The sequence below is a fragment of the Pristiophorus japonicus genome, chromosome 3 (assembly GCF_044704955.1).
Source record: "Pristiophorus japonicus isolate sPriJap1 chromosome 3, sPriJap1.hap1, whole genome shotgun sequence".
Lineage (NCBI taxonomy): Eukaryota > Metazoa > Chordata > Chondrichthyes > Pristiophoridae > Pristiophorus > Pristiophorus japonicus.
The window spans coordinates 167,400,522-167,428,018 of record NC_091979.1 but is presented as its reverse complement, the minus strand read 5'-3'; the positions used below and the strand labels follow the sequence as shown (position 1 = coordinate 167,428,018).

The window sequence follows — 27,497 nt, the reverse complement described above, 5'->3', positions numbered from 1 at the left end:
GCAGGTGTTCAGTTAAAATCATTTTATTTTCCATTAATGCATCTTTCCTAGATGCTGGACACTGTTGTTTAGCTGCCTTGGCATTCCTTTAACTTTTCGGGTGGCCCAGCTGACCTCCCCTTTAGGCACTATGATTCCGGTTTCCTAGCACCAGAACTTCAGCAGCGCTCCCGCAATATCGCCCCAGGAATCAGGTGTAGCACCCCTCAGCACGCCACTCCTGTCTTGGGGTGCTAAAAGTCAATATTCTGGTTGGAGGCGGTAAACATCAACCGGTGCTAAATTTAGCAACCAGGCAGTGTCACTGCCTCAAACCAGGATTTATAAAATTATATATTTTTAAAACAGGATGCCTCCCTCCCCCCACCCCACCCCCATACCTCCATATGATTTCTGCTGGTTGAAAAAAGCAGGCAATCCCATCAAGTCTTCCCCAGTTGGTAAAATGTTCACCAGAAGATGGGGGCAATGAGACATCTCAGTGTCACTGGGCTAGGGAGGAGAGAAATCGGGCAAAATTCTGCTACTCCTGATTGCTATCCAGTGGCACTATAACTGCATGATGACAGGTTTCGGCTGGGTTATGATGCCCCCCTACCATCATACAGCGAGCGGACTGGCTATCTATTCTCATACATGTAAAATGACCAACTGAGCAAAGCTGGCATGGACTGGTTGGGCCAAATGGCCTGTTTCTGTGTCGAATATCCTATATAAAAAGTATATTGTTATCAGCACCATAAGGCCATACTTCAGCAATGGCCAATTCAGTGAAGGTGCACTCTGTGAGTACACCCACAGATTCAAAACGTGCACCTCACCAAATCCGGCTAAGTAGGCCTGTGTGCCCCAAAGAACTGTAAAACAATCTTTAGTTTTTGAAGGCCTTGCAAGGACCAGCAAGAGTCTTAGTACACCTCTTAATTCAATCTTGTTATATATGTGGACTTGTATTTATTCTGTACAGCCACCAGAGGGCTCATTCCCCGGAGTCCCAAGGGATCCCATAATCCCTTGGGAGCACAGGTATTTAAGAAGGCTTCACAGGTTGGAAAGGTACTCTGGAGACTTGCAATAAAAGACTAAGGTCACACTTTACTTTGAGCTCACAGTGTTCAGTCCCACTCTTACTCCATACACTACAACTGGCGACGAGATACAGATAGCGAACCCAAAGATGCAGAGAACAGTGGGCATCCTGGAGAAATTTTGGGAGGGAGATGATTGGGAAACTTTTGTGGAGCGACTCGACCAATACTTCGTGGCCAACGAGCTAGATGGGGAATAGAGTGCTGCCAAATGTACAGCAATCTTCCTCACCGTCTGTGGGGCACCAATGTATGGCCTCATGAAGAATCTGCTCACTCCAGCGAAACCCATGGAGAAATCATGCAACGATTTGTGCACACTGGTCTGAGAGCATTTGAACACGAAGGAAAGCATTCTGATGGCAAGGTACCCAGTGTTCTACACCTACAAAAGGTCTGAAGGCGAGTTATGTCACCGAGCTGAGACGCCTTGTAGGATATTGTGAATTTGAAGGGCCTTTGGAACACATGCTCAAAGACTTTTTCGTATTTGGCATTGGTCACGAAACCATACTTCGCCAGCTTTTCACTGTAGAGACCCCAACCTTGAGTAAGGCCATAGCGATAGCCCAGACGTTCATTGCCACCATTGACAATACTAAGCAAATCTCTCAGCACACAAGTGCTGCTACAAGTGAACAAAGTGATGTTGTTTTCGAATCATAACCTACAGGGCAGGTCACACATACCTGCAGCTACATGTCCGCAGATGTCTCAGAGTCCACCATCAAGGGTGATGAATGCTAGGCCATTAACACCTTGTTGGCGCTGCGGGGGTGATCATCGTTTCCATTCATGCTGATCCAAAGGATATGTTTGCAAGGGCTGTGGAACAATGGGACACCTCCAATGAATGTGCAGGCGAGCTGCTAAGCCTGTTAAACCTGAAAACCACCACGTTGCAGAGGAGGACAGATCCACAGAGGATCATCACGAACCAGAGCCTCAGATAGAGGAGGCAGAGGTACATGGGGTGCACACAATCACCACGAATTGTCCCCCGATAATGCTGAATGTTGAACTAAATGGACCCCCGGTGTCAATGGAGCTGGATACGGGCGCGAGCCAGTCCATCATTGGCAAAAAGACTTTCGAAAGTTGGGGTGCAACAAGGCTTCAAGGCCAGTCTTAACTCCAGTTCGCACGAGACTAAGAACTTACACTAAAGAACTGATTCCTGTAATCAGCAGTGCTACCGTAAAGGTCTCCTACGATGGAGCAGTGCACAAGCTACCACTCTGGGTGGTACTGGGCAATGGTCCCATGCTGCTCGGCAGGAGCTGGCTGGGAAAGATACGCTGGAACTGGGACGACATCCGAACGCTATCGTCCGCTGACGACACTTCGTGTGCCCAGGTCTTCAACAAATTTCCTTTGCTGTTTGAACCAGGCATCGGGAAATTCCAAGGAGCAAAAGTGCAGATCCACCTAATTACGGGGGCGCATCCCAACCATCACACGGCGAGAGCAGTACCAGACATGATGAGAGAAAGGGTAGAGATCGAGCTAGACCGGCTGCAACGAGAGGGCATCATTTCACCAATCGAGTTCAGCGAGTGGGCCAGTCCTATTGTCCCAGTCCTCAAGAGAGACGGCATCGTGAGAATCTGTGGCGATTACAAAGTAACTATCAATCATTTCTCACTGCAGGACCAATACCCACTAGCAAAAGCCGACGACCTCTTTGCAATGCTGGCGGAAGGAAAGACGTTCATGAAGCTGGATCTGACTTCAGCCGACATGACGCAGGAACTGGAGGAATCATCGAAGGCCCTCACCTGCATCAACACGCACAAAGGTCTTTTTGTTTAGAACAGATGCCCGTTTGGAATCCGATCAGCGGCGGCGATATTCCAGAGAAACATGGAAAGTTTACTGAAGTCAGTCCCGCACATCGTGGTCTTCCAGGACGACATTTTGGTCACAGGTTGGAACACAGTCGAGCACCTGCAGAACCTGGAGGAGGATCTTAGTCGACTCAACACATGGGGCTCAGGTTAAAATGCTCGTGCATTTTCCTGGCGGCTGAAGTGGAGTTCCTGGGAAGGGGGATTGCGGCGGACGGTATCAGGCCCACCAACACGAAGACAGAGGCAATCGAGAATGCACCAAGGCCACAGAACGTGACGGAACTGCGGTCGTTTCTAGGACTCTTGAACTACTTTGGTAACTTTTTACTGGGTCTCAGCACCCTGCTAGAACCATTACATGTCTTACTACGAAAAGGGGGCGAATGGGTTTGGGGCAAAAGCCAAGAAAATGCCTTTGTAAAAGCGAGTAAATTGTTGTGCTCTAACAAATTTCTTGTGTTGTATGATCAATGTAAGTGTTTGGTACTAGCATGTGATGCGTCGTCATATGGCGTCGGGTGGGTATTGCAACAAGCTAATGATTTCGGGAAACTGTAACCGGTTGCTTATGCATCCAGGAGTCTGTCTGAGGCTGAGAGAGCCTACAGCATGATTGAAAAAGAAACGTTAGCATGTGTCTATGGGGTAAAGAAAATGCATCAATACCTGTTTGGGCTAAAATTCGAATTGGAAACTGACCATAAGCCACTTATACCCCTGTTTTCCGAAAGTAAAGAGATAAATACCAATGCATCGGCCCACATCCAGAGATGGGCGCTCATGTTGTTCGCATACAACTATGCCATCCGCCACAGGCCAGGCACAGAAAACTGCACCGATGCTCTTAGTAGGCTGCCATTGCCCACCACGGGGGTGGAAATGGCACAGCCCACAGATCTAGCCATGGTTATGGAAGCATTTGAGAGTGAGCAATCACCCGTCACTGCCCAGCAGATCAAAACCTGGACAAGCCAGGACCCTTTATTATCTCTAGTCAAAAGCTGTGTGCTTCACGGGAGCTGGTCCATTTGTCCCAGTGGAAATGCAGGAAGAGATAAAGCCATTCCAGCGGCGCAAAGATGAAATGTCTATACAGGCAGACTGCCTTCTGTGCAGCAATCGCGTAGTGGTCCCCAAGAAAGGCAGAGACACCTTCATCAATGACCTCCACAGTACCCACCCAGGCATCGTAATGATGAAAACGATAGCCAGATCCCACGTGTGGTGGCCCGGTATCGATGTGGACTTGGAATCCTGCGCTCACAGATGTAATACATGCTTGCAGTTAAGCAATGTACCCAGGGAGGCGCCGCTAAGTTTATGGTCTTGGCCCTCCAAACCATGGTCTAGGGTACACATCGACTATGCAGGCCCGTTCTTGGGTAAAATGTTCCTTGTGGTTGTAGACACGTACTCCAAGTGGATTGAATGTGAGATAATATCAGCTAGCACGTCCGCTGCCACCTCTGAAAGCCTGCGGGCCATGTTTGCCACACACGGCTTACCCGATGTCCTGGTGAACGACAACGGGCCATGTTTTACCAGTGCTGAGTTCAAAGAATTTATGACCCGAAACGGGATCAAACATGTCACATGTGCCCGTTTAAACCAGCATCCAATGGTCAGGCAGAGAGAGCAGTGCAAACCATCAAGGAAGGCTTGAAGAGGGTAACTGAAGGCTCACTACAGACTCGCCTATCCCGAGTCCTGCTTAGCTACCGCACAAGACCACGCTCATTCACTGGGATCCCACCTGCTGAACGGCTCATGAAAAGAGCACTTAAGACAAGACTCTCGTTAGTTCACCTTGATCTACATGAACAGGTAGAGAGCAGGCGGCTTCAACAAAGTGCATACCATGATAGCGGAAATGTGTCATGCGAGATTGAAGTCAATGATCCTGTATTTGTATTAAATTATGGACAAGGTCCTAAGTGGCTTCCCGGCACTGGCGTGGCCAAAGAGGGGAGCAGAGTGTTTTGGGTCAAACTTTCAAATGGACTCATTCACCAGAACCACTTGGACCAAATCAAACTCAGATTTACGGACTACTCTGAGCAACCCACCATGGACCCTACCTTTTTTGATCCCCCAACATATAAATCAGTGGCAACCGACACCAAGGTTGACCACGAAGCAGAACCCATCATCCATAGCAGCCCTGCAGGGCCCAACACACCAGGCAGCCCAGCAAGGCCAGCTGCACAGCAGCCCAGCGAAGGCCCAACACATGATTCAACAACACCAGCTTTCACACCGAGACGATCAACCAGGGCAAGAAGGGACCCAGATCGACTTACATTGTAAATAGTTACATCATTGACTTTGGGGGGGGAATGTTGTTATATATGTGGACTTGTATTTACTCTGTACAGCCACCAGAGGGATCCCATAATCCCTTGGGAGCGCAGGTATTTAAGGAGGCCTCACAGGTTGGAGAGGCACTCTGGAGACCTGCAATAAAAGACTTAAGGTCACATTTTACTTTGAGCTCAGAGTGTTCAGTCTGATTCTTTCTCCATACACAATAAATCTTATGTTATTTGGTCCCGTGCTTAATTCACTGACTTCTCTTTAACCTGCTCACCAATTAAGCAGGAACTTTCTGGGATTTTCTGCTCTGTCCTTTCAGAGTTTCCCTCTAAAAGGAATGTTTAATTGTTTATTATTGCATCTGAAGCTGTGTTTGTTTGGTTTGTGAATTTCTGTATTTTCAAAATTCTTGGTGCAAAATCTCCTGCTAATGTTTGGTGCTCTGTTTTTTTTTTGCATTGCAGGACTGTTTTTCCACCATCTTTTTTCCACAAGAGTTTTGCTAAACACCACCACTTTCCTTGCAGCAAACAAATTGTTCATCATAGGGATCCTTTTGTACATTCCAATGGGTGTTCTAGATTTGAAGGAGAAACAGATGTTTCTGTGAAGGGAAGAAAGGCAAGTGTGATTGCACCAAGATACGTGGCACCTATGCCTCCTTCTCCCAGGAGCCATGTGCATCCTTGTCCTAGGAACCACGTGTTTAAGTCTAGACATACCTACCTGGGTAAGTCTGAAGAGACCTGCCTTTGTCACCTCGGCTTCACAAGGGATGCTCTCATTGAGTTATGTCATCTCTTCAAGTAAGATCCAGACTATTTCCACCGCAAAGGCAGCTCTGTCCTTGGCTTTGAAAATGACCACAGTGTTAAATTTCTACATTTCCAGTGCCTTTCAAGCAACCATCAGAGACCTTACTCAGATCAGTCAGTCCTCTGCACATGCATTAAACAAGTGAATGTTAAATTGTTTGCCAAGGGAAAAATCTTCTTGCTTTTCCTATTGAAAGTAGAATGAGAGAACACAGCACTTTTACCTGCTGAAAGTTTTTCCCAAGGTGCAGAACCTCGTAGCTGGCCATACCCCATGACTTATATTAATAGAAAATCCTTCGATTGCATTAGTATGCAGGTGGCCTTGGACCACAAAAGCATAATCATGCAAGTGAATGTGCAATATCCTGGGAGAAGCCACAGTGTGTCCATTTTGTGAGGGACCGCTATGGCACCATTATTTGATGGAGTGGGCAGAATGGATGGGTCACTGCTAGGGGAGCAAGAATGCCCACTACATCCACAACAACTTGAGAACTCCATTAACAGATGTGGATATCCAAGGAACTCTGGTGGCCTATGTATGAGCAGTCCTACTGTATTGAGCACAATACTGTGGCCTGATGAACACATTCCCTCCATTAGAAACAAATCTACCTCAATTATTCCACACTGTCATCAACCCTTCACTTGTCGATTCAGAACTACATTGAGATCAAATTTGGTAGGTTAGCGCTTCTCGTTAGCGCCTGGGGGCGGCGCAACGGGGCGCTAAGGGGTTAGTGACCAGGCGTTGCGAATGCAGCAACTCTCGCAAACTTCAGTGCCAGTTTAGCGCTGGTGCTAACTCATAGTGCCTGGGCCTCTAGCGCCTCGCAGATCGTGACGCCATAATGTGCGCAGCACCCCGTTTTTGCCCTAGATATAAAATTGACACGTGCTTCCTGCTGTATCGCCTCATGCCGACAACGCCAGCAAGAGGAGGCATTGTGAACTCGGCTGGCCGCTTAGGAAGCGGTGATTAAAGGGAATGGTTTTCAGCTAGCGCCACCTTTATTATTTGCACCATTCTGGTGCCTGTTACAAGTGCGCTCAAAATTGTTCAGCGCTCTGCCACTACCGCCCTGCTCTCAGACTTTAGCGTTCTAACAGAAGTGTTAGTACTTGATTTGGAGCTCCACTTCCGAATATCGCTGGAGGAGAGAATAATTAGCGCCTGCCACTACTTTTTCAGCTTTTCAAAATTTAACACCCCGTTTCTAGCCCTTATAAATGTCTATGCAGATTGTTGCTTATCAATAGTGGTCTTATGAGATTATTGTGGCCATTTACCTCCTTGTGCTGGGTTAAAAGGTGCAACCATTGTCAGCACATGCCAACCCCATGCTTGTCATCAGTGCCTGCCTGCTACCTGAATGGCCTTTTTCCAGGTTGTAACTACTGTGTATTTCTATGACACTTCATCAGTCCTTTGAGGGAGCCAACTAGGCTCAAAGGGTGTGGCTGCACCCAAGAGGTAGTTGGCTCAACCAAGCCTCTTCTTACCATACTCTAGCTGATGGGTATTCCTTTTGGATGGCCAGGAATCTGCATGGGTCCAGGCTGTTGACCACTACTAAGAAGTGTGAAGCCCATTGTTAAGTATGGAAGAACTCCACAAGACTGAGTACTGTGAACTAAAACTGATGCAACCTTAGTCTCTTTAATACAACTCCAGAATGCCTAAGCAGCATGGCACTCGACCTTTTATACTCCCTTGTATGAGGTGTGCAGGTGACCCTTGGGCTTCCAACAGTTGCTCCCTCTGGTGGCAAGTCTTACACAGTTACAATGTTTACATACATAACATCACTCCCCCCCGCCCCACCACCCCCCCAAAGTCTTTGACACAAATTATTTAAAAGTTGAGATGATCCGGGGCCCTACGTGGCCTGGTTGATCGTCTGAGTTCAAACTCTGGCATGGATGAGTTGGTCGGACCATTGCTCCACTGCGGTGAGGCCGGTTTGACTGTTGGGAATGGTGGGTTCATCCTCTTGATTGGCAGCAAGGTCGATTGCTGGTTAGGTGTATGTTGGTGGATCGATGATGGTGATGTCCTCTTCAGGTTGTTCCTGGTTGTTGGTGAACCGCAGTTTAGTCTGATCCAAATGCTTTCTGCACGTTTGTTCATTCAATAGTTTGACAATAAACACTTTATTCCCCTCCTTGGCAGACAGTGCCAACAACCCATTTAGGACCATGACCATAATTAAGGACAAACACAGGGTTGTTAACATCAATGTCACGCGATAAAGCCATGCGATCGTGGTACATGTTTTGCCGGTGACTCCAGGTTCCTACATGATCATTTAGATCCGGGTGGACTAGGGAGAGCCTGGTTTTGAATGCTCTCTTCATTAACAATTCTACAGGGGGAACCCCAGTGAGCGAGTATAGTCGTGTCCGGTAGCTGAGCAGAACCCAAGATAACGGGTCTGCAAGGAGCCTTCCATCACGCGTTTCAAGCTCTGCTTGATAGTTTGGACTACCCGTTCCACTTGACCGTTGGATGCGAGCTTAAACGGGGCAGACCTGACATGCTTGATGCCATTGTGGGTCATAAACACGTTGAATTCCGAGCTGGTGAAACACGGTCCATTGTCACTGACAAGGACGTCGGGCAAGCCATGGGTGGCGAACATAGCCCGGAGGCTTTCAATGGTGGCAGTGGATGTGCTGGATGACATGATTACGCATTCAATCCATTTAGAGTAAGCGTCCACTAAAACTAAAAACATCTTTCCGAGAAAGGGGCTAGCAAAATCTATGTGGATCCTGGACCACGGTTTGGAGGACCATGACCACCGACTCAATGGAGCCTCCCTTGGTGCATTGCTCAGTTGTGAGCACGTGTTGCACTGGTGTACGCATGACTCTAAGTCCGAGTCAATGCCGGGCCACCAAACATGCGACCTGGCTATAGCCTTCATCATGACTATACCTGGGTGGGTATTGTGTAGGTCGTGTATAAACTTTCCCTGCCTTTTTTGGCAAAACCACGTGATTACCCCATAAGAGACAATCCGACTGGATGGACATTTCATCTTTGCATCGGTGAAACGGCTTAATTTCATCTTGCATTTCCCCGGGAACGGTCGACCAGCTCCCATTGAGGACTCAACTTTTTACAAGTGATAGCACAGGATCCTGATTGGTCCAGGTCCTGATCTGGCAAGCAGTGACGGGTGATCCCTCGCTCTCAAAAGCATCCATGACCAGAAGCAAGTCTGCGGGTTACACCATTTCCACCCTGGTGGTGGGCCATGGTAGCTGACTGAGGGCATCAGCACAGTTCTCCCTGCCTGGTCTGTGGCGGATAACATAGTCATAGGCAGACAATGTTAGTGCCCATCTTTGGATGCAGGATGAAGCATTGGTGTTTATACCTTTGCTTTCTGAAAACAGCGAAATGAACAGTTTGTGGTCAGTTTCAAGCTCAAACCGAAGTCCAAATAGGTATTGATGCATTTTCTTAACCCCATATACACATGCTAATACCTCTTTCTCGACCATACTGTAGGCTCTTTCAACCGTGGACAGACTTCTAGACGCGTATGCAACCCGTTGAAGTTTGCCTGATATATTGGTTTGCTGTAACACACAGCCGACCCCGTACGAAGATGCATTACAAACTAGCACTAATAATTTAAACGGATACAGTAAAAGTAACTTATTAGAACACAGTAGGTTTCTGGCCTTCTCAAAGGCTGTCTCTTGAGATTTACCCCAAACCCTTACGCAGCAACATGTGCAACGGTTCCAGCAAAGTGCTTAACCCGGGTAGAAAGTTACCAAAATAGTTGAGGAGTCCCAGAATGAACGCAGCTCCATCACATTCTGTGGTCTGGGTGCATTCTTGATGGCCTCTGTCTGAGTCCGTGGGTCTGATGCCGTCTGCCGCAATCTTTCTCCCCAAAATGACACCAGGAAAACACACTAGGAGCGTTTCAGCCTGAGTCCCACTCTGTCTAGTCAACTTAGAACCTCTTCTAGGTTGTGCAGGTGTTCGGTGGTGTCACGACCGGTGATCAGGATGTTGCCTTGAAACACAACGGTGCGCGGAACCGATTTCAGCAGACTCTCCATGTTCCTCTGGAAGATGGCAGCAGCCGAGCGAATCCCAAAAGGGCACCTATCGTATATAAACAGTACTTTGTGCATGGTGATGCACGTCAATCTTTTCAAAGATTCAGCCAGCTCCTGTGTCATGTAGGCGGAAGTTAGGTCCAACTTGGTGAACGACTTCCCTCTCTCCCCGCCCCCCCCCCCCCCCCCCCGCTAACGTTGCAAACAGGTCATCCTCCTTGGGTAGCGAGTACTGATCTTGTAACAAGACTCGGTTGATCGTTACCTTGTCGTCACCGCAGATTCTTACCGTGCCATCACTTTTCAACACCGGAATAATCGGACTGGCCCACTCGTTGAACTCGACTGTCAATATGATTCCCTCTCATTGAAGTCTGTCCAGTTCGATCTTGACTTTCTCCCTCATCATATATGGAACCGCTCGAGCCTTGTGATGAATGGGCCTTGCATCGAGGACTAGATGGGTCTGCACCTTGGCGCCTGTGAAGTTGCCGATGCCTGGTTCAAATAGCGACGGAAACTTGCTCAGCACTTGGGCGCACGAGGCATCATCCACTGAAGATAGTGCTCTGATGTCGTCCCAATTCGATCGAATCTTTCCCAGCCAGCTTCTGCCAAATAGCGTTGCGCCATCGCCTGGTACAATCCACTGTGATAAATCATGCACAGCTCCATCGTATGATACCTTAACTGCCGCACTGCCAATGACTGGTATGAGCTCTTTGTTGTAGGTGCGCAGCTTTGTCTGAATCAGGCTCAGTTTTGGCCTTTATGCCTTGTTGCCCTACAGTTTCTCAAAAGCCTTCTGGCTCATAATTGAATGACTCACCCCCGTGTCTAACACCATTGATACCGGAATACCATTCAATTTGACTTTCAGCATGATAGGAGGGCTCTTGGTGGTGAAGGTGTGTACCCCATACACTTCTTCCTCGGGTTGAGTTGCCTCTCTTGTTTGTTCTGCGTGATCCGTGCCGAATCGATCATTTTCTGCCGACTCTGCCACGTGGTGAGTTGCAACACTCTTGCACATTCGCTGGAGGTGCCCCATTGTTTCGCAACCTTTGCACACATAGTGCTTGAATCAACATTGATGGGCTCGATGATTACCCCTGCAGCACCAACATGGTGCTAATGGATTTGCATTCACGCCCGATGGCGGTCTCTGAGTCATCTAGGTCTTGCAGCTGCAGACGTGTAGGCCCTGCCATATGCAGTTCTGCCTGGTAGCGACATTACCTTATGCACAGTACTTGCCGGTGAGCTTCGATGCTGGGAAGATATCTGTCTGGTATTATCTCTCGTGGGTATGAGTTCCTGGGCTATCGTGATGGCCTTGCTCGGGTCTAGGGATTCGGTAGACAGCAGCTTGTGAAGAATGACCTTGTGGCCGATGCCAAGCACAAAAAAGTCCCACAGCATTTCCCCCAAAAATCCAGAAAATTCGCAAGTTCCCGCAAGGCGTCTCAGGTCGACGACATAACTCGCCACGTCCTGGCCCTCGGAGCGTGAAGAAGCGATACCTGGCCATTAAGACACTCTCCTTCGGCTTGAGGTGGTTCCGAACCAGCGTAAGCAAATCTGTATATGTCTTCTCTGCTGGTTTCTCCGGTGCTAGCAGATTCTTGATGAGGCTGTATATTGTGGACCCACACACGGTGAGGAGAATCGCCCTGCGCTTGATCGCTTTATTGTCCCCATCCAGCTCGTTGGCCATAAAGTACTGGTCGAGACACTCAACAAAGGCTTCCTAATCATCACCCTCTACAAATCTCTCTAAAATACCAACGGCAGCCATGACCCCATGAAGGTTCGTAATTATTACTCGTCGCCAATTGTTAAGTATGGAAGAACTCCTCAAGACTGAGTACTGTCAGCTAAAACTGATGTGACCTTAGTCTCTTTAATACAACTCCAGAGTGCCTAAGCAGCATGGCAGACAACCTTTTATACTCCCTTGCACGAGGTGCTCAGGTGACCCTTGGGCCTCCAACAGTTGCGCCCTCTGTTGGCAAGTCTTACACAGTTACAGTGTTTACATACATAACATCCACCATCAAGGTTCTCTCAAGCATGGCACAATCCAGAAGTGAAAGCCTCCTGTAAATTGAAGCCCCAATAGACATGAGCACAGCATTCACAAGGGAAGTCACATCAGTACCTTGATTCTCTATCCATGGGGGGCTCCTCCACAGATGGTTGTGGAGTTCCCACCCACTCTGTGGTGGACTCCTGCTTTATGGATCCCACACACATTGTTGCAGGAATGCTGAAGCCACATTCTATGGAGTCTTCTACATATCATGCAATGTGCTTCTCAATATACTGCATAATGCACTTTTGCTCATTCATGAGCTCCCCTGTAAAGGCATCCCCATTATGGTAAGAGTAAAGGGCCCCTGCAGCAGGGAAAGCTTTATGCATAGGCTGCCATTCTGCTGGTTCTGCTCCTCTGTTGCCACCACCATTTCTTGCTCCTCATGTGCTGGATATTTTATTGGGTGCTTTCTCCTGATCCTGACTAAATGAATTCAGTGACATACACATATTTAGGATGATGTTTGTGCAAACAGGACTTTGAGACAGCTGCTCCAGCGATGTATCAGTTTCCTGATTTGTCTCAGACATCTTCGGAAATCACATTAAAAAGAGGAATGGAACCTGCTTTATCATGGCTGGGCACAGAGCTCGAAAGCTGTTCCAGTGAGTGCAATGCTGTGCAGAATGGGCCTGGATCTTAGTGAGTGAGATTGAAAGTGGAGCAATATGAAGTAAAAAAGGACACTTGTTGGGCTGCCATGAAACCACCAAACTCTCCTTTTCCCTCGATGGCCTCCACTAAATGCTTCTTCATGTCAATGGGCAGAGTCACCACCAGTTCCTGTTGTCTCCCTAAGATTGTGAGGAAACTTCTTTAAATCCAGACCAACGATATAGCTGTTGTAAGGAAAGAAAGATTGTATTTATCTCGCACCTTTCACAACCTCAGGACGTCCCAAAGCACTTTACAACAATGACGTACATTTTGAAGTGTAGTCACTGGAGTAACGTAGGAAATGCAGCAGCCAATTTGCGCACAGCAAGCTCCCAAAAACAGCAATGTGATAATGACGAGATAATGTTTAGTGATGTTGATTGTGATGTTTAGGGATAAATGTAGGCCAGGGCACCTGGGATAACACCCCTGCTCTTCTTTGAATAGTGCCATGGGATCTTTTACGTCCACCTGAGAAGGCAGACAAGGCCTCGGTTTAACTTCTCATCTGAAAGACGACACCTCTGACAGTGCAGACACCTTCAACATTGCACTGGAGTGACAGCCTGGATCTTGTGCTTTGGGGCTAGATTTTCCACTTCTGTACTTATCGCCCAAAAATGGGCGTTATTTCCGGTGTGGGCAGTAAAAATGGGTTTTCAGATCACCAGCTTCTCGCCCATTCTCAAAGCACATAGTCTCCATTTTTTTAAATGGGCGTTATCGCGAGTGATATGAAATGGACGGTAGCGTTAAATCCCGCTGACCTTCTGCTGTAAAGTGTCGCGGACCTTAGCAATGGCATGGCGACGGTCGATTCCCACGATTCAAGAGGTCAAGGCTCATCATGACATGCGCAGAAGAGGAGACAGAGAGAGAGGGAGCTCAGAGGGACTGAAGGCGTGGCTGGGTGTGGTGTGGCTGCTTTGGGAGGAAGGAGGGAGAGTTTAGAGCTTCACAGCAAGTAGGGAAAGAAAAATGAGCTGTTACCAGCCACATATTTGCCTGAATTTGGCCCATAATGGAGGGAGAGGAGGAGGCAACACAGCACACTGTGGAGACTGATGCTGGAGCGAGCAGTGAGGTGGGAGAGGGGCGCAAAAGAGCCAGGAGGTTCTCGGACGAGCAGGTCGAGTCACGCTGGGGTGATTTGATACAGGGAAGGCGTGGGAAGCCCACCCCAAAAGGCCTACCAGAAGATATGGACTGAGATAGCAGAGGTGGTCTCTTCGGCGACCAAAGAGGTTCGTGGGGGCAACCAATGCCGCAAACGATGGAACGACCTTGTGGGATCTGCTAGAGTAAGTATTACATTGATTTACATGTACTTACGTATTTATATAATTTGATTTGTAACAGTCATGAGTGACTATCAGCAGATGTGAAGTCTTTCACTTTTACCGGGAATGTTGTACACAAAGCCTGTGGTCATGGTGCACATCTTGAGGTAAAGAATGATAATTATCATAATAATCATGATTACATCTGTCGGTTATGTATAACAGTCTCTGTGACAGTACTTAGCAATGATATCACGCAATGATCTCATGCCATGTCATCCTGTCACCTTTTACAGAAGAAGCTATTGACGATGAGGTCCGTGCAGAGGCGAACGGGTGGGGGGCCACCAGTCCCCAGCGACATCACAGAGATGGAGGAGCGGGTGCTCACACTCGTGGGGAAGCACCCCCGGACAGTCACTGAGGCATCTGCAGCCCCTGAAGTGATGCCACGTGAGTAAAGCTTACACCATTGCGTGATGTAAAGTCAATAGGTGCCACACCCACTCATATCCAACCAGTCATATAATAGATGATTTCTAAAATTGTCATAGAAATAATGCTGGCCTAATGAAAATCATTGCAATGCTAATGTATTGATGGTCATGAAATGTGATGCCTGTGATGATTTTGAGAGTGGTGGTGCTTTTGTCGTGTTTATGCTGTGTGTAGCACTGGACTCACCTTGTGACCCCAGCACCCCATTCTCCTCTAATAACCTAATTTGTGTTTTGCAGCTCAGCCAGCAGTGAGGCCCCAGGCAAGACCACAGAGGCCAGAAGGTGGGGGCACGGGGCCCGACTCTCCAGACATATCTACATCTGGTGCTGAGGAACTCCGATTCTCGCCCGTCAATCCGCTGGGTCTGTTCTCCACGGATGAGAGCATGGACTTTGAGGAATGTGATTACCACGTTCCAGAAGCCATTCTACCCCAAGGCCATCTAGTGGTCCTTCAATCATTCCCGCCTCCACTCTGGAGGTACCGGACCCAAGCACCTCGCGCCACAGGGCACCCCATTTGTCCCCAGGACAGCGCCGACCCCGCGGAGGCGTTGTGGACGCGGCAAGTCTGTTCCACGAGTGCCACATCGGAGCGGAGAGATGGTACAGTTGTCCAAGAGGACTGTGGACATTGGTGACCAGTTCATCGAAGCATTGAGGGGCATATCCTGACAGCTGGCCACCATGACTGACTACATTCCATGGATGGCGGAGGCTCTGGATGTGATAGCCAGGAATACTGCTGGCACAGGCCTCCCAGTGGTCACAGAGCATGGCACACCACCACTGCGATCGACAGATGAGAGCAAGGACCAAGCTCCTGCTTCTACATCAGAGAATGTTGCCCCCCTCAGCACCCCCTGCTCCCGTACCTGTGCAACCATCTGCCTTCATCTTCCCCAGTGAGGCACCACCTGAGGAGCTCTTCTCAGCCAGTCGCCGTGGAGCGAGGAGTCGAAGAGGTAGAGATAGGGAGAAGAAGGGGAGGGGGGAAAGAAAGTGAGGTGCATGTCTGCAGGCGATGGCTATGTTATATCTCCATGTGGGTGTATGCAATTTGTTGTAATGTAGGGGGGGAGGGGACCACCTTCCTGCTTTGCCTTTGTATTCTGTGTTGCTGGACGAAAAAGTGGGGTGTGGGTGGGGGTTGGATGTTATTGCCTGTGATACTTATGATTTCAGATCAAAGTTGGTATAAAAATTTTTTTATTGAACATAACCTTGTTGTGCATTGTCTCAGATAGCTGGACCATTACACACTGGTGATTCCTTAACATGAAAGGGTTAAATACAACTTAAGTTCAATCAACGTAAACTTTAACTGGAACCAAGGTGATGGGCACCATTGATGTCTGAGCTGCACACACACAGTAGTGTGTCAGTGTTGTCACTCACATCAACGTTCTTTCAGGCAAATCATTCAGATATCAGCTGCTCACGCAAGAGTCTTACAGCTATGTAGCCACTACAGGCCCTTTCCTGCAGTCTGGAAGGGGTCATGGGAATGGTTGCATAGCCAGCCTGATTGACTGGCCCTAGGTCAGCATCCAGTCCCTCGTCCTCCTCGTCCTCGCTTTCGTGAGGTGGAGCATCAGTGCCTTCTGGCAATTCTAGGCCCCTCCTGATAGCCAGGTTGTGCAGCATCGAGCACACAATCACGAATTTACCTACTTGCTCTGGGTTGTATTGTAGCTCCCCTCCTGAATGGTCCAAATATCTGAAGCGCTGCTTAAGCATAGTTATTGTTTTCTGTACCAAATCGCGTGTGTCTCTGTGGCTTCGGTTGTATCACTTCTCGGTCTCGGTGTGGGTGTCACGCAGGGGGGTCATCAGCCAGGTGGCTAGGCCAGATCGGTTATCACCAAGCATCCAGCATTGCCCTTGTGGCTGACTGTTAAGCATGTCAGAGACAGCGCTCTCACGTAGGATGTGAGCCTCATCAAAGCTGCCCGGACATTTGGCATTCACTGTCAGTATGATCTCTTTGTGGTCGACAACTAGTTGGACCTTCAGGGAGTGAAATCTTTTTCTGTTACGAAAATGCTCCGGGTCCTGAGAAGGTGGCCGCATGGTGATGTGAGTGCACTGTATAGCTCCCTGCACCCTGGGGAACTTAGCAATGCGGTAGAATGCTCCAGCCCTGTCAGTCTGAGCCTCCGTGGTCATGGGGAAGCTGATAAAGTCCATCCTTCTCGCGTACAGGGCCTCCGTGACCTGTCTAATGCAGCAATGGGTTGCATGGTGAGACAGAGGGAAAATCTTGACCGCGGAGGCCCGAAAGGAACCGGACACATAGAAAGACAGTGCTGTGGTGACCTTGACCTCAACCGACACTGATGTCCTGATGGCAGGCTGCATATGTGGCCTGATGAGCTCACATATTTCATTGATCACCATCTTGAGGAAGCGCAGTCTCCGAAGGGAGGTGTGGTCAGAGACATCGAGGTAAGACCTCTTTTCCCTATACGTGCGGGGTGTGTATGGTCTGGCCCTCTTCCTCATTTTTGCACGTCTTAAATTGGGGACATAATGGGCATCACACATTGAGCCATCTGCACTCTGTAGCATCTGCGTGTTAATTGATGCAGGCTGAGAAATGGCTGGCCCCATTGCAATGAAAGTATAATAGCGATTGATCAGAAGCAATGATTTCCTCACTAAAATACACCTAGAGTAAACCCCCAATAGTCCAGAATCTGAAAATATGTCTGTTGAGATGGTAACTTCACCTGAGAAGAACTCCAGAGTCAATGCAAAATCCCCCGAAGTTGAAGCAGCCTTTTGAATGAAGCGACCTACGATTTAAAAAATGCCAGCCATACCGCTGGCGTTCATTCAGAACAGTTCCACTTTTTCTGGGTGTTTTTTGGGCGAGCGATATTGTGGGTGATATGTGTGTGAGGTGGTGAAAGTGACGGTGGGCGATCTCCTGGGTGTTAGTTTTGCCAAATGTGCTCTTTACGACAAAAAAAAGTGGGCGGGCAGTATTATTGAATCTCGGCGTTAATTCCGTGTGGAAAGTAATGCTGGGCGATATTATAGGTGTTGATTTCGCCCAATCTGATGATTCCGCCCAAAAAAGTGGGCGGGCGGTAATATTTTTTCCCGGCGTTAAGCACATGGGGGAAGTAACACTTAGTGATAAGTTTCCTAAATATGCTCGTCGGTTTCCATTTTGTGCCAAAATGGGCTCTATATGGGCGTTATACGTCATTTCAGCGGTAAAATGGGCGTTAAGTGGGCATTAAGCAGGCAAAAAAAGTGGAGGTTCTAGCCCCAAGTCTCTGGAATGGGACTTGAACTCACAAGGGCAGAGATATGCCTCCCAGTGCCCATCCTCCATCCCACCTTGTGAGACAAAGCAGCATGCAAGTAGTTCCAGTTACCACTTTGATTTTGTGCCACAACATGCAAAGGTTTTATGTTATTTGAAGCATTTGTAAGTTTCAGTCCTAAAGTACTGTTTGTGTTATCAACATGGAGGTACAGGTACAATTTTAAAGGGGATGCAGGGGCAGAGAGTCCTGGAGGTTCATATATACATTGAAGGTGGCAGCACAAGTTGATAATGTTGTTAAAATTGCAAATGGCATCCTGGGCTTTATAAATCGAGGCATAGCATAAAAAAGAAATGAAGTTAGGCTAAAGCTTTATAAATCACTGGTCCGGTATCAGCTGGAGTATTGTGTCCAATGCTGGGCTCCACACTCTAGGAAAGATGGCAAGGCCTTGGGGAGGGTGCAGAGATTTACTAGAATGGTACTCGAGATGAGGGAATTCAGTTATGTGGAGAGATTGGAGAAGCTGGAATTGTTTTCCTTAGAGCAGAGAAGGTCAAGGGGAGATTAAATAGAGGTGTTCAAAATTATGAAGAATTTTGATAGAGTAAATACAAAGAAACTGTTTCCACTGACAGGAGGGTCAGTAACCAGAGAACACAGGTTTAAGGTAATTGGCAAAAAAACCAGAGGGGAGATGAGGAGATTTTTTTTTACACAACGAGTTGTTACAATTTACCTGAAAGGATGATGGAAGCAGATTCAATAGTAACTTTCAAAAGGGAAATTGGATATATATTTGCAAAGGAAAAAATTGCAAGGCTGTGAGGAAAGAGCAGGTGAGTGGGATTAATTGGATAGATCGTTTAAAGAGCTGGCACAGGCACAAATGCCCTTTCTTCTGTGTAGTGTGATTCTATGATTCTAGGTGTAAAATATCTGAAAGATTGTGTCATTGCGTCCCATGCTCATTTGCCGATGCTCCATCATGTTTGGAGTGCAGCGCAGTGCTTGACTGGCAGATTGTGGCCAGACTTATCTTGGCACTTTTCCTCAGCCTGGAGAAAATGTTCTTCATCTGCCCACATGTCAGCAAATATGGAGCAGCACTGACTGGCTGGTACACCTCCTGCACTGCTTGTTGCATCTGTATTGCAACGAACAGTTCCCTCAAACCCAAGTCTGGCTACTTTCCTCTGTTATATCTGTTGCATCAGAATATTAAAGCTTCAAAATATTAAAGCTTGCTGGCCATTTTTCCATACCCGTGTTCCATTGCTGATTTAATAGATTTTCTGGAGCCAGAAAAATAGCTGCCTTGAAGTGAGAGCAGTAGCACTTTAAGAGCTACTGCTCTCGGGATATTCTATGATAATCATAGCAGCCCCTATGCATGTGAAAAGCAGGCACAAAGCATGTTCAAGATGTATTCATGAGCTGACCTCATTCAACTCAGCAGTGCATAATCTCACCGTAAAGCATTGATCAATTTAACTGAGATCACTGAATCTGCTCTGCAATCAACAGGACTGAAGAGGAGAAAATTGAACACATTTAAAAACAGCTGTTATATAAAATCCCCAATGTAACATTTGTAACCTGCCTTTTGCATGCATTTTAGTAAGGACCATGGTGTGATACCATGATCTGACAAAACAATCTTACAATCTCTCCAAAAATAATACACATTTTGTGGATGGAAGAGTAATATAATCTTGTTTTTGATAACTGAATAACTAAGAAATGTTCAGAGAGTAGAAATTGTTAGCAGCCGAGCAATTCCGATTAATTTATAGCAAGGCAAAACATTTTCATCAGACTACAAAGTTTAAAATTCAGGTACCTTTGGTATTCTTCATTGTCGGCAGTTCAGAAATTATCTTTACACCAGTCAGAGTCGATAATGTTAACAGCACATCCTTTTGTATCTCTGGAAGAGAATTAAACTCCTTCACACTGTAAACCAAACTGGGGTCCAAAGCAGCCTCTTGTAGCTGTTTCTTTATTGCATTCTCAGCTCCAATGGCTAAAGTCATCACACCAGATCGTAGCAGGGCATCAGATGGCGGTTTGATATCATCTCTTGATCTTCCACCAGTAACAAGTACCAGAAACTGGGGAACACCTTCCTCTTTCCTACTTCCTGAATATTTGGTAAAAATGTACTTATGGACGTAATCCAGTGCTGCCCCAGTCTTGAGCATGGTGCCACCTCTCAGTCTGAGTCTGTTTACTTCAGAGATAAGTTCATCTTTCGATGAGTAGGTGTTTAGAAAGAACTCAGGTTCTGCAACATCGCTGTACTGTACCAGACCTACTCGCACTTTGTCACTTCCAATATCAAGGGTCTCAATTATTCTTATGATGAAGTCACGGATAGCAGGTAAATTTGTGCTTCCAACATGAAATGATCCATCAATCAAGAATACAATATCTCTCTTGTCTGCTTCTGTTACAACTAAAAACAAGAAATACACAAATATTTATAAGTTCTATAAATTAAACGAATTTGTGCTGAATTTGAAGTGACTTGATTAGGCTAAGTTGTATTAATTTTTCAAGTAGACATGTTACATTCAAATCTGAACACATACCCAACTGATAGGTAGACAACCCCTTCAATTGTTCTGCACTGCTATTGGCAGTGAAATTACATGACCAGTTTAGGCTAAATTTGAGCTAAGTTGTCTGAGGAAGTACCCCTCCTGCATCCAATCTCACCCGTTCTATTCTAGCATTGACATATTTTATATTTTACAGATCGGCATTTAGAGCATCAAAGATTGCAGCTACAAAACACAGGCCTATTAATCAGGAGGACAAATTCCCACCATACCAACTCCAGAAGTAGCAACAAGAATGCTGTCTGAAGATACCAACCAATGGTGATGTGAAGAGATCAGTTGAGTGTTCTTTAGTTTCTATATAGAGAATCTGCGAACCCATCTGTTTCATATGGACTCGACCAGATTTATAAAGGGGAGACACTCAGTGGACCATGTGAGGAACCTTAGGACACCCTCCACTACCACAGAAGAAGCCATTAATCTAGTTGATTACCAGGGCATAGAAACTGTCCCTCCATTTAATCACTGGCAAAGATCTGGTTTTCCACTCCAATAGCTCATTGAGGAAATGCACCACATGGAATGGTATTGAACCACACTGTCCAGGAAGGTCCAAGATTCGATATCTGATCTGTGCTGTGTTAGCTGATTTTAGCCAGTACAGTGATGGCTCAATGCTGGGTTAGAGTTGAGAAAAAGCAGCCAAAACTCCTGCTCACTATCTAGTGACTCAAAGTAGAACATTTATGTATGTGGACATCAGTTGAGGGCAGGTGCTTTGAAGCTTTCAACAGTCATGTAGCCTAGCAGCAGTGACTATCCAGCCTTGCACATGAAGAATGGCACATGGCAATGTATCAAAGGACTGACAGAACCTCAGCAAGACGCTTCAAGGGTAATTTTGACTTTGTGTGATATTATAAAATGGAGATAGCAAATAGATAGAGAATATACTGTCTTCAACAGAAATACAAATTGGGAGAGACATAAAATGAGCGGCCAATTCACTATCACCTGTTTTACACTATCACACAAGATCAAAATGGCCTCCTTCATCTGCCTGCTACTATATAAATACCCCAATATAAGAACATTTTGTAACGTGCTTCTTCCTGTATTGCAGTCAGCACCATCCTGTGATACCACGATCTGCTGAAAACCATCTTACACTCTCTCCAAAATAACTAACACTACTTTTTTTCTGTGGATAAAACAATAACAATAAATTGTTGTTGGGAACTGAATGATGGTGGAGTGTTCAGAGAGGAGTGGAGATTGTTTAGAGCCAAGACTTTCCTATTAATTTATTGCAATGCAAGACAGTTTGACCAAAGCGCAGTAGTTCAAAACTCAGTTACCTTTGGTAATTGGAGTTGTCGGCAGTTCAGAATTTTTCCTCTCACCAGTCAGAGTTGATAATGGTATTAACACTTCCTGCTGTATCTCTGGAAGGGAACGGAACTCTTTCACACCAAAAACCAAACTGGGGTTCATGCTAACCTCTTGTAGCTGTTGTTTTATCGCATTCTCAGTTCCAATGGCTAAAGTTGTAACACCAGCTTGTAACAGGGCATCTAATGGCTGTTTCATTTCATCTCTCGATTTTCCACCAGTAACAAGTACAAGAAACTGGGGAACACCTTCCTCTTGCCTACTTCCTGAATATTTGGTAAAAAGGTATCTAAGGACATAGTTCAGTGCTTCTCCAGTTTTGAGAACTGTGCCACCTCTCAGTCTGAGTCTTCTTAGATGAGAGAGAAGTTCGTCTTTCGATGAGTAGGTGTTTAGAAAGAACTCGACTTCTGCAACATCGCTGTACTGTACCAGGCCTACTCGCACCCCATCACTTCCAATGTCAAAGGCCTCAATTATTCCTGTGATGAAGTCACGGATAGCATCTAAATTTCTTCTTCCAACGTTATATGAACCATCAATAAGGAACACAATGTCTCTCTTGTCCATTTTGATTACTAGTATCAAACAAAATGCACAGTTACTGTAACATAATGTCAAATATTTGTAAGTTCTATAAAATAAATGCATAATGTTCTCTTAATATTAGATTTATTTCTGATTGGATTTATTTCTGAAGATACAGAGATAATTCTTAAACTCTGAACACTTAAGACTCCTGTCAGGTAGACATGTGCCACTTGTATTGTTCTACATACCCATTGCCAATGAAACAATTTGTTCAGCTATGCTATGACTTAAAGTATGTTGGTGTTTCAGAAAGACCTTCTCATTCTCCCAACCTCATGCAGTTTGTATTTGGCAAGTTTGCATTCTGGCAGTGGTTCTGGACTGACTCCTAACTTAGGGCCTATTTCTATCCCTATCCACCTGATGGAATCAGGGCCATTAAAATCAACCAGAAGACTTACCCACCTACGTCCTGCTCCGTTTCCACACTTTCAATTTTAACCTGCACTTCTGAGCAGTAAACATGCCTGAAGCCAGTGGGGTCCTTCTTTAAACATGCCACTGAGGGTCTAATGACAATGTGGCTTTCCCGTCAGGTAAAGGTAGCAGGAAGAGGAGCTGAGGTCATGTGGTGCTGACAAGAGCAGGAAGAAAGATTAGGCCTCCCCTGCCCATCGCCCCCACCACCATTCCCAAATGCAAGATCTTCCCAAAACCAATGGCTTACCTGAGTGCTGGCAACTATCCTTTCGGTCCAGGCAAAAGCCCGCTTCCGACCCAAATTACACACTTGCCTGGCAACCACCTGTCGCTTTCTGCCCCTTTGTGGAGCAGGCAGATGAAGCCTGGGAGTTAAAATGGCCCGGGCCTCATGCAGCTGAGATCGGGGGATTTAACATTTACCTCATTCCCTCACCTGCCTGATTCCCACTCCAGGTTAAAATCGGGCCTCAAGAGCCAGAAAGTACTGTGCTGTTCCTAGGTGCCATGGCTGTTCTCCTAGTTATGAAGAAATGGACATCTTTCAGAAATGCAACACTTTCCCAATTTTCATTCTTCTAAATGTTCCTGTCCTATTGTGGTTTTGGTATGGGGACCATGGGCTAGAACCTCCACTTTTTTTGCATGCTTAATGCCCACTTAATGCCCAGTTTACCTCTGAAATGATGTATAACGCCCATATATCGCCCATTTTGGCAAAGAAGGAAACTGATGGGCATTTTTCGGAAACTTATCACTGAGCGTTTCTTGCCCCATGTGCTTAACGCCGGGAAAATAGAATAGCGCCCGCCCACTTTTTTGGGGTGGAATCAGCAGAATGGGCGAAATCAATGCTCATAATAATTGCCCAGCGTTAAATTTCACACTGATTTAACGCCGAGATTCAATAATGCCGCCCACCCACTTTTTTTTGTCGCAAAAAGCATTTTTACCGAAACTAGCGGCCATGAGATCGGCCAGCGTTAATTTCACCACCTCGCACATATATCGCCCACAATATTGCTCCCCAAAAAAACATCCAGAAAAAGTGGAACTAACCGGAACTAATCACAGCATTATGGACGCCATGTTCTAGATCACATGTCGCATCCTTCAAAAGGCTGCTGTGCTTCAATCTTGTCGGAGTTCGTATGTACTCTGCAGGTCGTTGCAGTTGATGTGAACATCTCTACAAGATGTGAACATCTTGGCCATACTGTGAACGATTCAAATTGAATAGGTGTCTTGGTCGGGACTTTCCTTGAATCGGTGGAAAACAGAGAGCTACTGCAATGAGGCCTGTCCTTTCTCACCCTCTCTTGGTGACCAATTACATGCAGCACACTAGAGATCACCAAAGGTATGCTCCACTGCATTATGTGTCCAATGTAAGACGTGACAGACTGATGAGGAGGACCAGATGTTACATCCCCGCAAGTACAAGGAGAAGCATTCTTACCTCGACTTGCCTGCCACCACCTGCCTTCGGAGACTGTGCTTCCACAAAGAGGTTATCATTGAGGTATGCCAGCTGATAAGGGCAGATCTGCAGCCTGCCAGCACCATCAGTACTGCACTGTCCATCGAGGTCAAAGTCACCGCGGCACTGTCATTCTATGCCTCGGGTTCTTTTCAGGCCATAGCTGGAGACATTTGTGGAATTTCTCAGCATGCCACACATCGCTGCATTAGACACCTCACTGAAGCCCTGCACACAAGCAGGAGAGACTTCATCAGCTTCCCTATGACCAGGGAGGCACAGTGCGAGAGGGCTCTAGGATTCTCCAGAATTGCAAACTTCCCCAAGGTGCAGGGAGCAATAGACTGTACGCACATCGCGATGCGGGCATCTTTTCAGGAAGCTGAGATTTTCAGGAAGCGCAAGGGATTCCGCTCCCTGAATATCCAACTGGTTGTCGACCACCAGCAAATTATACTGGCAGTGAATGCTCAATTTCCGGGCAGCATCCATGATGCTCACATCCTGCGTGAGAGCACTGTATCTGACTTGTTTAACAATTAGCCACAAGGTCAATGCTGGATGCTTAGGGACAAAGGATATGGCCTCGTCACCTGGCTGATGACCCCCCTGCGTGACACCCACACCGAAACTGAGAGGCGATACAACGAGAGCCACAGAGCAACTCGCAATATCATTGAGAAAACCATTGGAGTGCCGAAGCAACGCTTTAGATGCCTGGACCATTCAGGAGGTGAGCTCCAATACCACCCTGAGCAGGTAGCTCAATTCATGGTGGTGTGCTCCATGCTGCACAATTTGGCTATCAGGAGGGGACAAGAATTGCCTGATGAGTCTGACAGTCCACCTCACCAGAGAGAGGAAGAGGATAAGGAGGCGGATGCTGACATCGGCCCAGACAATCAGGCTGACATTGAAGCCATGCCTCTGCCCCCCTGTAGACCGCATGAAAGGTCCTGTGGTGGCATGATAGTTGCAAGAGCCTTACGTCAGGAGCTCATCAATGATCACTTTGCCTGAAAGAACGTTGGTGTTATTTACAAGGCTGGCACATTGCTGGGTGTGCAGGTCATACATCAATGGTGGGCATCATCTTGGTGTCAGTTAAAGTTTAAGTTGATTGAAGTTAAGTGTAATTATACCCTTTGATGTTAAGGAATCGCCAGCATGTAACGGTACAGCTATCTAAGCCAATGCGCTACAAGGTTTTGTTAAATAAAAAACATTTAAACCGAACATTAGTCTGAAATCATCAGTATTTCTGTACAAATCAACCTCTCTCCCCCCATCCCGCCCCCTGCTTCTCCTCCCCATTTCTACCCCTTCCCCTTCCCCTCCTGACTCCAAGCCACCTGGACAAGGAGCTCCGCAGGCGATGCTTCATTGCGGGGGGTTGACAGCTGAAATGCTGCTTGGATGGATATGGGAGAGGACGGTCCCGAGGTGGGAATGTGCTCCGAGCCAGAAGCAAGATGTTGCTGCTGGCTCTCATGTGTGGTTGGCAATGGGGGTGCGGCACCTTGGGGTGCAGTGCGGTGCTCTGGGACCACTGGGAGCCCTCTGCCACCAGTGTTCCTGGCTACCAGCTCCAGGGCCTCCTCCATCCTTTCCATGTTATATCTTATCTGTTGGACAAAAACTCAGTGCCAACTATATTCTTGGTGCTTAGTAGGCTTTTTGCTGCTGGTGAATCTCCCTCATGCCTCCCACAATAGCCAGACAAGCACACACCATGCCTCAGTACCTCTTAGCTCCCTCTCTCTCTGTCTCCTCTTCTGCGCATGTCATGATGACCCTTGACCTCCTGAATTGCGGGAATCGAGCGTTGCCATGCCATTGCTAAGAACAGCGACACTTTACGGCAGAAGGTTAAAGAAATTTAACGCTAACGCCCATTTCAGATCGCTCGCGGTAACGTCCATTTTCAAAAGTGGCGACGAGGTGCTTTGAGAATGGGCGAGAAGCCAGCGATCTGAAAACCCTTTTTTACTGTCCACGCCGGAAATATCACCCAATTTTTAGCGATAAGCACAAAAGTGGAGGTTCTAGCCCCATATCTCTTTTTGATGCTTTGATTAATAGAAAGGGAATTGTTGGCTAACATGTCGAGCCAGAACAGAAAAAGACAAGCCTTGAGCAAGATCACAAACTATATGACAGAGATTGGAAGTTCCAGGACCTCATCTATACCTGAGGGTAATTCAACACCCTTTTTTTTAGCCAGGCAGAGGACACACTCAGTTTCACAAAGCAAAGGTGATATGAACATTAGAGCAAGCAGTAGCTCTTGACATTGAGACTGAAGGATACATAAACTAACAAAGTTGATATGAGGTAAACTCATGGGATCAATGTTGCACTCAGTAGAGGCCCCGGCAGCTGCTGCTAGCTGCAATTGGCCCTGCTGCCACTGTCCTCGTCCCACCCCCTCCCTCCCGGGAACTGACCTGAGGATCCTGTTGGTGATACTTCAGTTGAGTGAGATGACTGTGGAGGTGCAACAGGTGCCAACAGCTCGCCACTTGTAGATGAGACCCAAAGGCCAATTTCTCGCAATCCTTGGTGCTTGAAAACTGGCACAAATTATTTTCTAGGCAATGATACCTCTGAGCCAGTAAATTAACACCTGAGAATTTCCTTCTTTTTAAATAGACTTACACAGAATGAAGTTGGAGTGCTGAGAGATATTTCTTGAATAAGATGGAAATCAGACCTGTCCACTGATGTCAGACAGGACGATCCATACAGAACTTGCAGATTCATTGGTGATAATTGTCACGCAGCAATTTGTTATTATCTTTCAAGTGCAATGTCTAATGAGTCTGATGTGAATGAAACATCAATCTCTGGGGCTCAAGAGAGGAAGCCTGCAGTTGACATTCACTTAAACACAATGGCTAGAATTTTCATGCTGCCATGCGTATGGGATTGGAGGCGGGTCAGGAGTACAATTTGCAATAAATGGGAGTGCATCAGGAACCCGCCATCATCGCACCTCCTCGCGCCTTTAACTCGGGCTTGTTTGCCAATGCAGCACAGACCCGAACGACAGAGGTGGGCAACCTAATTTCGCTCA

The 27,497-nt window shown here is 46.9% G+C and overlaps 1 protein-coding gene across 1 annotated transcript in view; it reads right to left on the bottom strand.

Annotated features, from left to right (window-relative positions):
- LOC139254662 (collagen alpha-3(VI) chain-like) overlaps window positions 1–27,497 on the bottom strand; it is a gene marked incomplete at its 3' end in the record, with an annotated part of 50,904 nt that overhangs the window by 4,881 nt on the left and 18,526 nt on the right. Inside the window, exons 5-6 of the mRNA XM_070873787.1 lie at window positions 21,897–22,508; window positions 19,815–20,429 (exon numbers count right to left, since the gene is read on the bottom strand). Of these exons, the coding sequence (XP_070729888.1) occupies window positions 19,815–20,429; window positions 21,897–22,508 (1,227 nt within the window). The remainder of the gene's footprint in view (window positions 1–19,814; window positions 20,430–21,896; window positions 22,509–27,497) is intronic.